At 39.6% G+C, this 14,429-nt stretch overlaps 1 protein-coding gene across 8 annotated transcripts in view; it reads left to right on the forward strand.

The window, feature by feature from the left end:
• Nucleotides 1-14,429, forward strand: part of ARHGAP10 (Rho GTPase activating protein 10) — a 316,951-nt gene that overhangs the window by 121,173 nt on the left and 181,349 nt on the right. For all 8 annotated transcript variants that reach the window (XR_010409585.1, XR_010409584.1, XR_010409583.1 and 5 more), the window contains 3 exons: nt 324-428; nt 10,157-10,286; nt 11,888-11,994. Coding sequence is in view for 5 of the 8 variants with exons in the window: in XM_054508716.2 (XP_054364691.1) it covers nt 324-428; nt 10,157-10,286; nt 11,888-11,994 (342 nt within the window). In the remaining 3 variants the exon portion in view is untranslated. The remainder of the gene's footprint in view (nt 1-323; nt 429-10,156; nt 10,287-11,887; nt 11,995-14,429) is intronic.

Consider the following 14,429-nt stretch of genomic DNA (forward strand, 5'->3'; position numbering starts at 1 on the left):
AAGATAGAGATTCTCTTGACTAGAAAGAACAATGGATGATATAGAACTCCATTTCTCCAGTACACTATACTCTCAAAGCTATCTAATAGCTCTGATATTTAAGGAAAAATAACAAATCTTCCATTTTGTGAAAGGACAAATTAATAAAATTAATAAATAATATGTAGTTAGATTTAGTTAATTCCGGTGACTTCTTTTAATTATTTTACTTCAGTAGAATCAGTGGGTTGAGGGGGGCAATATGTGGCTGTTCTTATTCTCCCCTCCCTCCCAACCCTGAGTTTTTGTTTGTGCTAATGTCATTTTTTTTCCCTTTGTCTTAGATGCTGTCCTTTTTTCAGGGAATGTTTACTTTCTATCATCAGGGCCATGAACTTGCCAAAGACTTCAATCACTACAAAATGGAACTACAGATCAACATTCAGAATGTAAGGAAATGAAAGCTTTCTGGTATAAAAGGGTGTTTGAGATGTGTATTTTCATTTGGTTATATGAAAAGCCTTAAACCAAAACCAGGCTGAGCTGTTGGTGTTGAGAAACTGAGGCTACGTTGCCACCTTCTGGTCAGTTCTCAGTGTAACAAACTGCTCTTCAATTAGGTGAGGCTCAGGAATTCCGCCACCTGGCGGCTCTTTTTTTTTTTTTTAGATAATGAATTTGTTTTAAAATTTTTTCTTGTCTTACTTTCAGAAAAGTCACTAGATATGTGTTTTAAATCAGGAGTCCCATAATTTATTATTTTTTCTAGTTTGATTGAGGTGTCATTGACATACAGTACTATATATGTTTCAGTTGTACAGTGTACTGACTTGACATATATATTGCAAAATGATTACCACAGTAAGTTTAGTTAATGTCTGTCACTTCATACAGTTACAGAAACTTTTTTCTTGTGATGAGGACTTTTAGGATCTATTCTCTTAGTAACTTTTAAAATATGTCCTAGAGCAGTGTTAACTGCCACCATGTTGCACTTTGTAGGGGTAATTGTAAGGATAAACTTTGTTATGTAACTTTCTTTCATGTAGGGAGCAAACAAAAGAACTTCACTTTAGATGTAAGGCATTTCAGTTATAATGATCTCAATTTCTATTACCTGTATATCTTGATTTTTAATCCCAGCTAGGTTTATGGTTCAAGAGGAATTTCTTCCCTATGTTTATGCATATTCACTAATGTATTGAGTTCACAGTTGCTGTTGGTCTATATTATTTTCCTGGAAAATATATGCTTTCAAAGAGGTCTTGGATAAAGAGATTTAAGAGAGCTGTATTAAACAGTATAACATAGGTGATTTTGATCAGAAGGTGGTGGATGTTTTTCCTCTCAGAACTTAAATTGACTTTTGGAAGTATCCTCATTGAAATTCTTTTTAGGTTATGTTTAGTATAATTTTAGGCCTCATTAGAAAAAAAAGTGAGTTTTAGGACAAGCACATTCTAGCTCGTACTGAAAGACATATGAAGAATGGGACTCTGTGCTGTTTGCTGCCTGACTTTCAATTTGATATCATCATAGGGATTGAGGAGGAATGGTTTTGTGTAGATTTTGTTTCTAAGTTTTTTGTATAGTTCCCTACATTTGGGAATTTAGATAATGAAATCTCTCTCTTTTTCTCTCTCTCTCTCTCTCTTTTTTTTTTTTTTGGTAATTCAAGTGTCCATTTGTATTTATAGATTATTTTGATGTTGAGCCGGGTTAAATAACTAAAAGAGTAAACACCCCCATTCACGCCCCCCCACTATCAGTGACCACAATGTGACAGAATTCTAAAAAATGTCAAAATGTATATGTATGTGTAGATTAGTTCTAATTTTAAAATTGTCTCTATAGGTAGTAGAATAGTCTACTGTTGCTGCAATTTTTTCAGATTACTTTTGCAGACAGCAGAACAGTTTTGTTAAAAGAACGCTATATAGTTAGTTTAGAAGATTAATTATATTCTTGAGTTTTTCCTCTACCAACTGGCTATATAACCTGTGGAAATTTACCTCTTCTGCCTGGATGTCATCTGTCAAGTACAGGGCTGGCCTGGATGAGAACCTTCAGGCAGAACTGGTTCCAAAATTTGTGGGGTCGGTATAAAATGGGAAGGCAGGAGGGCCCTTATTTAAAAATGAAGAATTTCAAGACCATGACAGCAGAGCATTAAACCAAGAGCGTGACCTTCTGAGCACAAGGTCCCCTGTGGTTGCACAGGCTACGTGCCCACGAAGCTGGCTGTGTCTCGGTGTCTGGGGTGAGGGGTGGGGTACATCCGCGAAACGATCCCTGCACAGCTTGCTTGTGGATGGAAGTACTTTTGTAACACGTCTGTGTGGTAACAGGGAGATAGTTACCTTACATACGCCAAAATGATTTCAAGAGATTAAATATTTCAGTGTAAATGAGCAATGCCCAGTCATGAAGTATTAGAAGAAAAACCTAAAAACAAGCTATCCCTTGAAATGGTTCACAAAATAACTTGGTTAATATCCTTACTACATTCAGAAGTTAACTTACACATTTGATAACAGTCATTTCCCATAGAGAAATGGGCAAAGAACAGTTCGCTGGAACATTTTTCTGTATCCTCTGGAACTCGACTGTCATTGGTAAATGGCCCTAAAACCTCTTTTCTAAATACTCATCTCTTCATTTTGTTCTGCTTCTGAGGCTGCTCCTGCAACTCTTTCATGCAGAGCCTCTTCTTTCCACCTCACCTGCAGTTTTGAGAACACCTGATCGAGGTGTCTTTGCCATTCGTGTTTGCGCCTAGCTAATTCTTTTCCCTTCAGAAATGCCGGCACCTTTGAAACACATGCCGCTCCTTCTGCGGTACCTGCTGTACCTGAGTGTTGCTGTAGTTTGTTCACTTCTTGGCCATTTCTCTCATTCCCTGATGATATCAGCTTTTAGCAGAATAAAGGGAAAATGCTGGCAATATAAAACAATTACAAAAATCCCAGTTATGTGTTCTTTTTTATGCGATGTATATTTATGTATTTAAGGAAATAGACGCAAATATTAAAACCAAATCTTAGGGTGCCTGGGTGGCTCAGTTGGTTGGGCATCTGCCTTTGGCTCGGGTCATGATCCCAGGGTGCTGGGATCGAGTCCCACATAGGGCTCCCTGCTCTGCGGGGAGCCTGCTTCTCCCTCTGTCCCTCCCCCAACTCGTTCTCTCCATCTCTCACTCTCTCAAATAAGTAAATAAAATCTTAAAAAAAAATAAAACCAAATATTAGCATTAAATATCTGTGCGCTATAATGCTATGGATAATTTTGGTCAACTTTTAAGAATTTTAGTAAAAAAACAGCAGGATCGTTTTACAAAATCAGAAAAAATGTAGAAGTTACTTAAAAATGAAAACAACCCATTTTCCCCACCTGGTTTCACCTTTTCTGTTGTAAAAATGGCAACACCTCTTTTAGTTTTTTGAAAGCAATTTATTCCTCATCCACTTTCCATAATCCAGAGTAATACATGGAAAGCAAAACAGAGCAAGATGGCTTTTAGAAAATAGATTTTCAAGAAAAATATAAATTGCATCAAAATTGAAGTATATTTTAAAAAACTAAGTTTAAACTTTTGTTATCTTTATCCCCAGAGGAATGTGGGGAAAGAGAAACTAGAATAGAATTCTTCCTAGAAGGAAATGTAATGTGAGAAATCTTAGAATTCATGAAGAATCCCCAGAAGATCCTAAGAATAGTTAAGATTTTAAGAATATGCCCAAATATTTTTCTTACAGTGTTGTGAGAAAAGTAGAACACTAAAACAATAAACCATGTTTTTTTAAAAAAAGGGATTGGAAGTGATTGTGTAAAAATACAGAAGTGCTTATTTCTGAGGGATAGGCTTATGGTCACTTTTAATTGCTTTTAAACCTTTTCTTTCTGCCCCCAAGACAGGACTGTTTGTGCCCCTTCCTTCTTTCTGTTTTATAATGTTGTGGATTTGTTTTTATATTCTGAAAAAAATTTTTAAAAATATACTTTCTCTTGCAATCACATTTAAAACAATAAGCTGTTAGTTTGATATTGAAGATTTTCCTTTATCCTTTGACAGGGAATAATTGTGACTTTTGGGTGACTTCATTGTAATAGTAGTCATAGTAGTAATGTCATCTATATTTATTTTGTTATCATGTACCAGCTACTCCCCATGTGCTTTATTTGGAATATGCACATTTCATCTTCCTAGAAGTCCTGTGATGGAGATTTTGTTATACCTGGTTTACAGATGAGGACACTGAGGACAATAACTTCCTGCTGTCCTATTGCTTTCAGGTCGGGTCCAGCACTGGAACTTGGGCAGAGTCCCTCCAAGGGACCATGGTGGTTGGTTTCAGATTCTGTGCTGGGATATAAATGGGTCACTCATGGTGTATCTGGGGTCCATACATATAGGAGCCGGGGAACGTCTTGATATGGCCATCTGCTTGCCCAGACCTTAGCAACTTGTGGGTAACACGGGAGTCCTTTTAATTGTAGAAACTCAGATTTAGGCCCTGATGGTGAATCTCCGCTCACCTCCACCTGTCACCAGTTCTAAACTGTGTTTCCCTCATCCCCGTGGAAGGTGTCTTATATGGGACTTAGACTCTATCACCTATTCACTTGGGGTCTGTTGCCTGATGTTCCTCTTTCTGCCACCTCCCTCTGCGTGGGGCGTTTGAGGAGCAATATGGGGATTACAGTGAGGGTGTGTGTGTGTGTGTGTGTGTGTGTGTGTGTGTGTGTGTATAGGGCCTTATCCCTTTTCTGTTACATTATTTTGCAAGGTTACTAAAGCAGGGCTGCATGGGGCCCACCCTCATGTTTTAGAGCTGTTTCATGAAACCTTTTCATATTTTTAATTGTACTTTGCCTTCCATTCCTCTCTGAATGAGGTCATGGGGCCAGGATGGGAAAACTTAAAATGGCTATCTGTACTTGGAATCAGCCTTTTCTCTCTGCCTTGAAAGCTTTATTTCTGGATATAGCACTGTGAAAAGCTCCTTCTCTCTCTCGTCTTCCTTTTTCCCTTACCATGGGAGTGAGCCTATGCTAAGCCTGACCCGCCAGGTTTCTAGACATACTCAAATGTGTCTGAATTCCAGCTTAGTCCCCAAATTGAATCCTCCTCCTCCCAAAGAGGTGATGTAATAACATTTAATTTATAAGGCTTAATTTAAGACTGGTTTATTTGGAGATTTATTTAAGAAAGCATGCAAGGAAAGGAATTTCCTTTTCCTTTTTACTGACAATGGATAGCACCAGACTATCTCAGAGGTTATTTTGAGGATTAAAGCCCCAAAAAGTGTTTTCAGTGGTGCCACCAGTGTAAACACTCTAATGGTCACTTACGGTATCATTTCCAGTCTAACACTATTATTTGATGATAATATACACCTGGAATTTAGAATTGGAGATTGTGAGGCTCTAGCCATTCTATTATTTATGTTCAAATTTAAAAAAAATGTTGGGGCTCCTGGGTGTCTGCCTTCAGCTCAGGTCATGATCCCGGGTTCCTGGCATAGAGCCCCACGTCGGGCTCCCTGCTCAGTGGGGAGCCTGCTTCTCCCTCTGACCCCCCCCCATGCTCTCTCTCTCTCAAATAAATAAAGTCTTTATAAAAAAATTTAAAAATGTAATTTTCAATCCTATTCATAATTTACTTAAAATGGTAAAATCCTTCCTCTCCCTTCCCGGTGCAGAGTCCTACACATCTGAGGAAGTAGGACAGTAAGGGCAGGTGGTACTCCATGGAGGGGTCTGCAGCAGGGAGAGTGGGGGTGATGGTGATGGTGGGGGTGGGAAGGGTGTAGAGGCAGCCTGAAGAAGAGGTGGCTGGTGTATTTGGGAGATTGGTTACATTGAGCAGATGTATTAATTGAACAAATAAGTAAATAGATTGAGAATATGGGAGCTAGATTTCTCACTCTCTGAAAAGAAATGTACAAAATGGGGTAGGGAGGGGTGCCTGGGTGGCTCAGTCGGTTAGGCTACTGACAATTGATTTTGGCTCAGGTCATGATCTCAGGGTCATGAGATTGAGCCCCATGTTGGGCTCCCCGCTGAGCAGGGAGTGTCCTTGAGAGTCTCTCTCTCTTCCTCTTCCTCTGCCCCTCCCCCTGCTTGCGTGTGCTTGTGCATGTGCGCTCTCTCTCAAATATTCAAAATTGGGAAGGGATAGGCTAGAAAGAAACTGGAGTATTGGATTGGGATTATATTTACTTGTATGAACATATGGGTTTTTCAATATAGAGAGATACAGAAGTATATGTGTGTAAAAAACAAACAAACAACCTATCTTTGTGTATATATATACACACATCCATGTAGTTTTTCTGTCTGCCAGGAACACCCAGAAGCAGTGACACCCCTTTAACTGTGACACACTGTGCTCAGATTTTGGTTTCTAACTACTACACTCCACTAAAAGGAACAAGGGCTTCTGGGGGTAGGGGGAAATCATTGCTTCTAGGACTGGGACAGAGAAAGTATAAGATGAACCCAGGACTCCTTTTGGGACCAGAAAGTAAGGGATTACTCAATTAAGGGGGTGCATCAGGGGCGCCTGGGTGGCTCAGTTGTTAAGTGTCTGCCTTCGGCTCCGGTCCTGATCCCAGGGTCCTGGGATCGAGGCCCACATCGGGCTCCCTGCTCGGCGGGAAGCCTGCTTCTCCCTCTCCCACTCCCCCTGCTTGTGTTCCCTCTCTCGCTGTGTCTCTCTCTGTCAAATAAATATATAAAATCTTTAAAAAAAAAAAATTAAGGGGGTGCATCAAAAGATAACAAGATTCAGCTAGAAGGGGCCCCAGCTGGTCCAGTCCCAGGACAATTTGAGTATTAATATAAATGATGAGAGTACTGGGTGCAATTCATGAGATTAACAGGAATATCTGTGTGTGTGCAGGTGTGTACTCGTGTGTGTGTGTGTCTGGCATCTGTGCACACACGGCATGCACGCATCTGTGCGCGTGTGTGTATGTGCAGGCATGCCTCGCTTTATCCTGCTCTGCTTTTTTAAGCTTCACAGGTACTATGTTCTTTACAGATTGAAGGTTTACGGCAATCTTTGTCACACAAGTTTATTGGTATTTTTACAGTAGCAGTTGCTTACCTCGTGTCTCTGTCTCACATTTTGGTGTTCTCGTGATATCTCAAGCTTTTTCACTGTTGTTACATTTGTGATCATGATCCGTGGTCTTTGATGTTACTGTCAAAATTGTTGTGGGGCGCCACAGACTGTGCCCCTATAAGATAGTGAACGTAATCGATGAAAGTTGTGTGGTTCTGACTGCTTCACTGACCAGCTGTCCCGCACCCCCGTCTCTCTCCCTCTACTCAGGCTTCCCTATTCTCTGAGGCACAGCAATGTTGAGGTTTGGCCAGTGATTAACCCTGCATTGGCCTTTAAGTATTCAAGTAAAAGGAAGAGTCACACATTAAATCAAAAGCTAGAAATGATTAAGCTTAGTGAGGAAGACATGTCGAGAGCCCAGATAGGCTGAAACCTAGGCCTTTTGCACCAAACAGCCAAGTTGTGAGTGCAAAGGAAAAGTTCTTGAAGGAAATTAAAGGTGCCACTCCAGTGAACACATGAATGCTAAGAAAGCGAAACAGCCTTATTGCTGATACGGAGAGAGTTGGAGTGGTCTGGATAGAAGATCAAACCAGCCACAACATTCTCTTAAGCCAAAGCCTAATCCAGAGCAAGGGCATAACTCTCTTCAGTTCTATGAAGGTTGAGAGAGGTGACGAAGCTCCAGAAGAAAAGTCAGAAGCTGGCAGAGGTTGGTTCATGAGGTTTTAAGAAAGAAGCTGTCTCCATAATAGAAGAGTGCAAGGTAAAGTAGCACATACTGATGGAGAAGCTGCAGCAAGTGATCCAGAAGGTCCAGCTAAGATAATTCATGAGGGTGGCCTCACTACACAGCAGATTTTCAGTGTAGATAATGTTTGGCTTCAAAGCTTCAAAGGACAGGCTGACTCTCTTGTGAGAGGCTAATGCAGCTGGTGACTTTAAGTTGAAGCAAGTGCTCATTTACCATTCCGAAAATCGTAGGGCCCTTAAGAATTAGACTAACTCTACTTGTGCTCTATGAATGGAACACCAAAGTCTGGATGACAGCACATCTATTATAACAGCATAATTTACAGAGTATTTTAAGCCCTCTGTTGAGAGCTAGATGCCACTAAGAACATTCGTGATTCATGGGAAGAGGTCAAAATATCAACGTAAGTAGGAGATTGGAAAAAACTGATTTCAACTCTCAAGGATGACTTTGAGGGGTTCAAGACTTCAGTGGAAGAAGTCACCGCAGATGTGGTGGGAATAGCAAGAGAACCAGAATTAGAAGTGGAGCCTGAAGCTGGAACTGAATTGCTGCCATCTCATGGTAAATCTTGAACAGATGAGTTGCTTTTTATGCATGAGCAAAGAAAATGGTTTCTTGAGATGGAAGCTACTCCTGGTGAAGATGCTATGAAGATTGGTTAAAATGACAACAAAGAAGTTAGAACCTTCCATAAATTTAGTTGATAAAACAGCAGCAGGGTTTGAGAGGGTTGAGTCCAACTTGGAAAGAAGTTCTGTTGTTGGTAAAATGCTACCAAATATCATTGTTGTCTTATTTCAAGACATTGCGCCAGCTGCCCCAGCCTTCAGCAGCCACTACCCTGGTCAGTCAGCAGCCTGATCAACACTGAGGGCAGACCCCCCACCAGCAAAATGATTATGACCGAAAGCTCGGATGATGGTTAGCATTTTTTTTTTTTAAGCAATATAGTATTTTTTACTTAAGGTATGTACATTTTTAAGACATAATTCTATTGTGCACTTAATAGACTATAGTGTAAACATAACTTTTATATACACTAGGAAACCCCAAAATTCATTTGACTTGCTTAATTGCAATATTCACTTTATTGCAGTGGCCTGGAACTGAACCCGTAATATCTCTGAAGTATTTATATGTATAAATATTATACACACACACACACCACACATTCAGAAAGAAGTGAGGGTTGGGAGGAATCTAAGTAAAGTGACAAAGAAGCAAATAAATAAAATCGGTGTATAATTAGTATTAAAATGAGGACAAGAAATCCTGGAGGCATGAGAAACAGAGAGGCAAGAGGGGACTGGCCATTAACAAATGAGTCCCACCCTCCTTGCAATCCTGCATTTTGTTCTAGTACATACATTTTTTTTAAACTCTCAGCTTGTGTTTAAAATAAGTTTCTGCAGATAAGTTTTCCCCTTTGCAATCCACATTTATCAGACTCCATTCCCCTAAACAATGTGTACCATTCTACCATTTTTCTGTTCTAGGACCCTTGGTAACCCCTTTCATTGTAGGGAGGAGAGGGGAGGGATTTCAGTAAAAATTTTTTTAATCTCCACTTTTTCACAATTTCACATCAGCAGTTTTTTGGTGTTAATACAATTATTTTAGAGTGTGGATAAAAGAAATGTCCAGAAATTTGGTGGTGCTGACTCATCATGCTTGCCTTGGTAATTTCGTCACTTCACCTTGCATATACGTTTCCAGTGTGTCCATTTGACAGAGATATTGGCATACCAAGTCTCCTGGGTTTCAGAAATGTGATTTGTCACATTATCAAAGACATTATTTGTACATGGGATTCTTCCCCCCCCCCCCCAATCTGAGAAGAAATGTCATTTCAAGTGCAATTGCCATGACCTGCAAAAAATGACCTCATATTTATTAGTTGGCAGAGAAGAATTAAGTTTTTTTGGGTTCTGAGTACCTAATACTGCTGGTATAATAATGGTGAGTCAGGTTAATTGTGCAAAGGAGAGACTTCCCAGATATTTTATGACCTACTTTTTTTTTTTTTAAATCTAAGATTTAGTAATATTGTGAGATGTGGAGGTATGAATTCTTATGTTGAATATCACAAGCATTCTTGGTGTTTGAAATCTTCGAGAGTAAATAACCTCCAGTTACCTTAGCTTAGACTCCCTCTGTTAGCTATTCTACCACTAATTTTTTCCTTAACGCTAATCTTAACAAAGAGACACACTGGAAAGGGTGGGTATATTTCGAGAAGTTTATAGAAAAATCCTACAAATTTAATTATAGTTATCCAGAAACTTAAAAATGTACATGAAAGAGCTCATATGAGGACTTAAAACTTACATGTGTTTTTTATGTTTCAGACACGGAATCGTTTTGAAGGAACAAGGTCAGAAGTGGAAGAGCTTATGAACAAAATCAGACAGAATCCCAAGGACCACAAACGAGCAAGTCAATTCACAGCCGAAGGCTACTTATATGTACAGGAAAAAAGTAAGACCTCCAGCAGTGATGAATGACTAAGGAAAAATTATTTTAAAACTTACTGTAATTACTCTATTTTTGGAATAATTATTGCTACCACTGCCTTTGCCCTGTCCTGTCCTAGAAGGTAGTATTTTGTATTATGGGGGAAAACACTTTCCTGCTCTAGTGAGGGGACAGTGAAATTAGGAACTCAAGGAGCACCCCACTTTTCAGATGCATCCTGGAGTTCTGCATCACACTTTGCTAAAACTTGCTTATAAGGATGCCAGAAGTTGGTGTAAGGCTGAAAGTGAGGCGAGGTATTTTTCCTCCTTTCCCTTCATCCCTCGCCGTCCTCGTCACCTACGCACACACATATGCACATTCATATACATATGCACACCCTCCCCGTCCCATAGACCTCCTTCTTCATGTTAAAGTCAACAGGGACATATTCCTCCTATCCCGTCACATCAGTTCTTTCCACACCAATCTGAGATCGTTTGTTCTTGCTAAAATTGTCAGGGTGATTGCAGATGGCTATAAAAAAGACTCCTAGATGGCATTCTAACTTACAGAATTTTTAGTATTGCTCTCAGTGAATATGCGGTGCATAGAGTGTCCTTATTTTGAAAATGAAGGCCCCTAAAAATTCTTTCGGACTTTTTGACAGTTTGGTCGTATTTTTAACTGTTCAGCTCTTAAACTTTACTTCCTCAGCTATAGAACCTGAGTACTATTTAGTAGAAAGGAAGAGAATGTGAAAATATTTCTCTCTTTGCTGTTCTCCTGCCTTCCCACCCTTGACTGTCATCAGCACACTTCACAATTTTCATTAGTGTGGCTGATTTACAGGACTTTCCAACTGACCACTTGAGTAGGAGCGGGTACTCGTGGAAGAGCTGTGGGATATCTGTGCTTCCAAGTCAAGTTAATGCATATGTGGTCAGCAGAGGGGTTCTTTTGCCATTTGTCCTTATTCAGTCTGGGCTACCACAGTCTTCATGTCTCACGAAGAGGAGTTACATGGCGAGCAGAACTTTAAATTTTCCTGATGCTTTAGCTTTTTAATCTCACTTTGTTCACTGAATTTGAAATAACTAAATTAACATGTAGGGTAGAGACATTGGAAGGATAGAATTTTTGTATTATATGCCCAAGTGAAAACCACAGGAAGCTTTAATTTTTAGATTCATAACTGTTGCTCAGCTTACTGTCTTTGAGAGGAATTGGGCTGAGACTAGTTGGAAAAACAGAACGAAAACAGTAGTGGCAAAAGTCTCCTCTTGTTAACTGCATGCGAGACACTGTGCTAAGCTTCTTACACACCTTGTCTCATTTAATCCATTAAAAAACCCTATGAAGTGTATGGTACTACTATTATGTCTTCAACTCATTGCTTTGTTGCTGAAAAGTATTGAATTTTCTCTCAAATGATCTCTCTGAGCCTTCTTATTTTCCCTCCTTTTTTTTTTTTTTTTTAATTGGAATGAACAGTGTTGCTGGTTGGTTTCCTTGAGCTGTATTAGTTGCTGCTTATTGGGTTTCTCCTATTTAGTAATATGTTTGAAACTCTGCGTATCTGCTTATTTATGAGGAAAAATGTAAAGTTCTATTTCTTGTTGAAGGGCCTGCTCCGTTTGGTTCCAGTTGGGTCAAACACTACTGCATGTATCGGAAAGCAGCCAAGAAGTTCAACATAATCCCATTTGAGCACAGATCTGGGGGAAAACTTGTAAGTATTTGATTATATATTATGTATTCTATGTGAGAGGTAGTTTTTGAGGCTGACATTTTATTGATTTATTGATTTTATTTATTTACTTGAGAGAGAGACAGCACGAGCAGGGAGGGGACAGAGGGAGAAGCAGACTCTCCCTTTGGCAGGGAGCCCAACATGGGACTCAGTCCCAGGACCCTGGGATCATGACCTGAGCCAAAGGCAGACGCTTAATCGACTGAACCACCCAGGTGCTCGAGGCTGACTTTTTTTTAAAGATTTTTATTTATTTATTTGACAGAGAGAGAGACAGAGAGAGAGGGAACACAAGCAGGGGAAGTGGGAGAGGGAGAAGCAGGCTTCCCGTGGAGCAGGGAGCCCGATGCGGGGCTCGATCCCAGGACCCTGGGATCATGACCTGAGCCGAAGGCAGACGCTTAACGACTGAGCCACCCAGCCGCCCCCGCAAGGCTGACATTTTAATGGTGTTTATATTCTCTAATGATAAATACATTATATTTTGGTTTTAGGATTAAAATCTTTGTTTTCTTTTGTTTCTAAATAAAGTAGGCCAGTAAACAACAATTCTTGTGGTTTTTAAATTGTATGTATGGGTTTTTATGGTCAGGACTAGAATCCTTTTTATGTCACTGTTCTTGAAGGATAAAGTGAACACTTAAAACGAGCTTTCACAACTCAGTGTTCTGTCAGGTTAGTATTTACAAAGATCTGATATGCACACATGTATTCACAGCCTGAAAACTTTCTACGGTAGATAGTCTGTAATGAATTTTATTGTTTTCCATTTAGACTTACAAAGTTCTCACTTAGGCAGTTCCCAGTTAACTACTCCTCCACAGAAATAAATAGCAAAACAACATGTGATAGCAAGAGGACCTCAGGAATTGTCTGTGTAGGAAAGATGATTGTTATTTGGGTTTTAAATAGAAATTGCCGCTCATAGCAATAATCGATAGTCTGGAGGCAAAGCTCTTCTTCCAATATTGAACATAATTGGTAACGCATTAAAAAAAAGGGGGAAGTCATTGCTTGCTGGGTATGATTTTGCTTAGGTGAATACAGAATTGACCCAAGTTCACTTCTATTTACATATACTTTGCATCTTACTGAAAAATATTTATAAAGCAGCTTATAATACAGACATAGTTTTGTAATAATGAAAGAGACATGGAAAATCAGGGCCACGGAGAAGAGGAGGAAGTGAGGAAATCACTCGTAAAGGCTGATGGGATTAAGATTGAGCATGAGGTTTGGGTTTGAGATTCCTGTCAGGACTAATTCAAATGCTAAGACATGTCTGCTTAGTGATGTCTCTCTGTTTAACGACCACATAATAAAAAATACACTTCGGAATATAATGACTGTGACAATTTGAATATTGGCATATTTGAATGTTTAATATTACGTGGAGATTCTCCTATTTTAGAAAATGTAAGAATGTTCTAGAAGTAGGTACTCAGAGGTTTTCTAGTTCTTTACTCAGAACCTGTGTTCCTGCATTGCTTCTACCTCCCTTGGATGGTTTAGTGAGGTAAAACAGTACCATATTAAAACAAATTAAGTAAATATGAATTCAGGGTGATCCACTCCGGAAACAAAACCCACGTTGATTGAGTGGCTCTAGCTTTCTATGATCACAGCAGTTGCTCTAGGGCCTTCCAATATGATACCTTTTAGGTATTTTCATATGGAATTGAAGTTTTTATAGGTCAAAAATGGTCACACATTGGTACGCCTGGGTGGCTCAGTCTTTAAGCGTCTGCCTTCGGCTCAGGTCATGGTCCCAGGGTCCTGGGATCATGCCCCACATCGGGCTCCCTGCTCTGCGAGAGTCCTGCTTCTCCCTCTCCCACTCCTCTTGCTTGTGTTCCCTCTCTCACTGTGTCTGTGTCTGTCAAATAAATAAATAAATAAATTTTTTTTTTAAAGAAAAAGGTCACACATTGCCTATTTTATATGGTGTAACATAGTATGAATTAAAAACAAATTATTCCTTTAAAAAGTGCAGTAAGAGAATAGCAAATATTCTGGCTTGTGGAAACTGTGTTGTTAGTCTGCCTTTTAAAATCAGTGCTCACGAGGTCTGGTTTAGTGTTACTGTAATCAAAGCAAGATCTAGAAAACCTAAGGAAAAGAGGATGACAAAAATGATTAAGATTATAAATAGGGATGCCTATTTATAATCGGTTAATCAGTCGGTTAAGTGTCTGCCTTTGGCTCAGGTCATGATCTCCGGGTCCTGGGATCAAGCCCCATGTTGGGGTCCCTGCTCAGTAGGGAGTCTGCTTCTTCCTCTTCCTCTGCCCTGCTCGTGCTCACTCGCTCTCTCTCTCTCTCAAATAAATAAATAAAATCTTAAAAAGATTATAGTGTTTAAACAAACTTGTTTGAAAGAGAATAGGATAAAGGGACTTAAAATCTTGAACCTT

The sequence above is a fragment of the Mirounga angustirostris genome, unplaced genomic scaffold (assembly GCF_029215605.1).
Source record: "Mirounga angustirostris isolate CCGP_5_RB_7025 unplaced genomic scaffold, mMirAng1.0.hap1 SCAF_2, whole genome shotgun sequence".
Taxonomy (NCBI): domain Eukaryota; kingdom Metazoa; phylum Chordata; class Mammalia; order Carnivora; family Phocidae; genus Mirounga; species Mirounga angustirostris.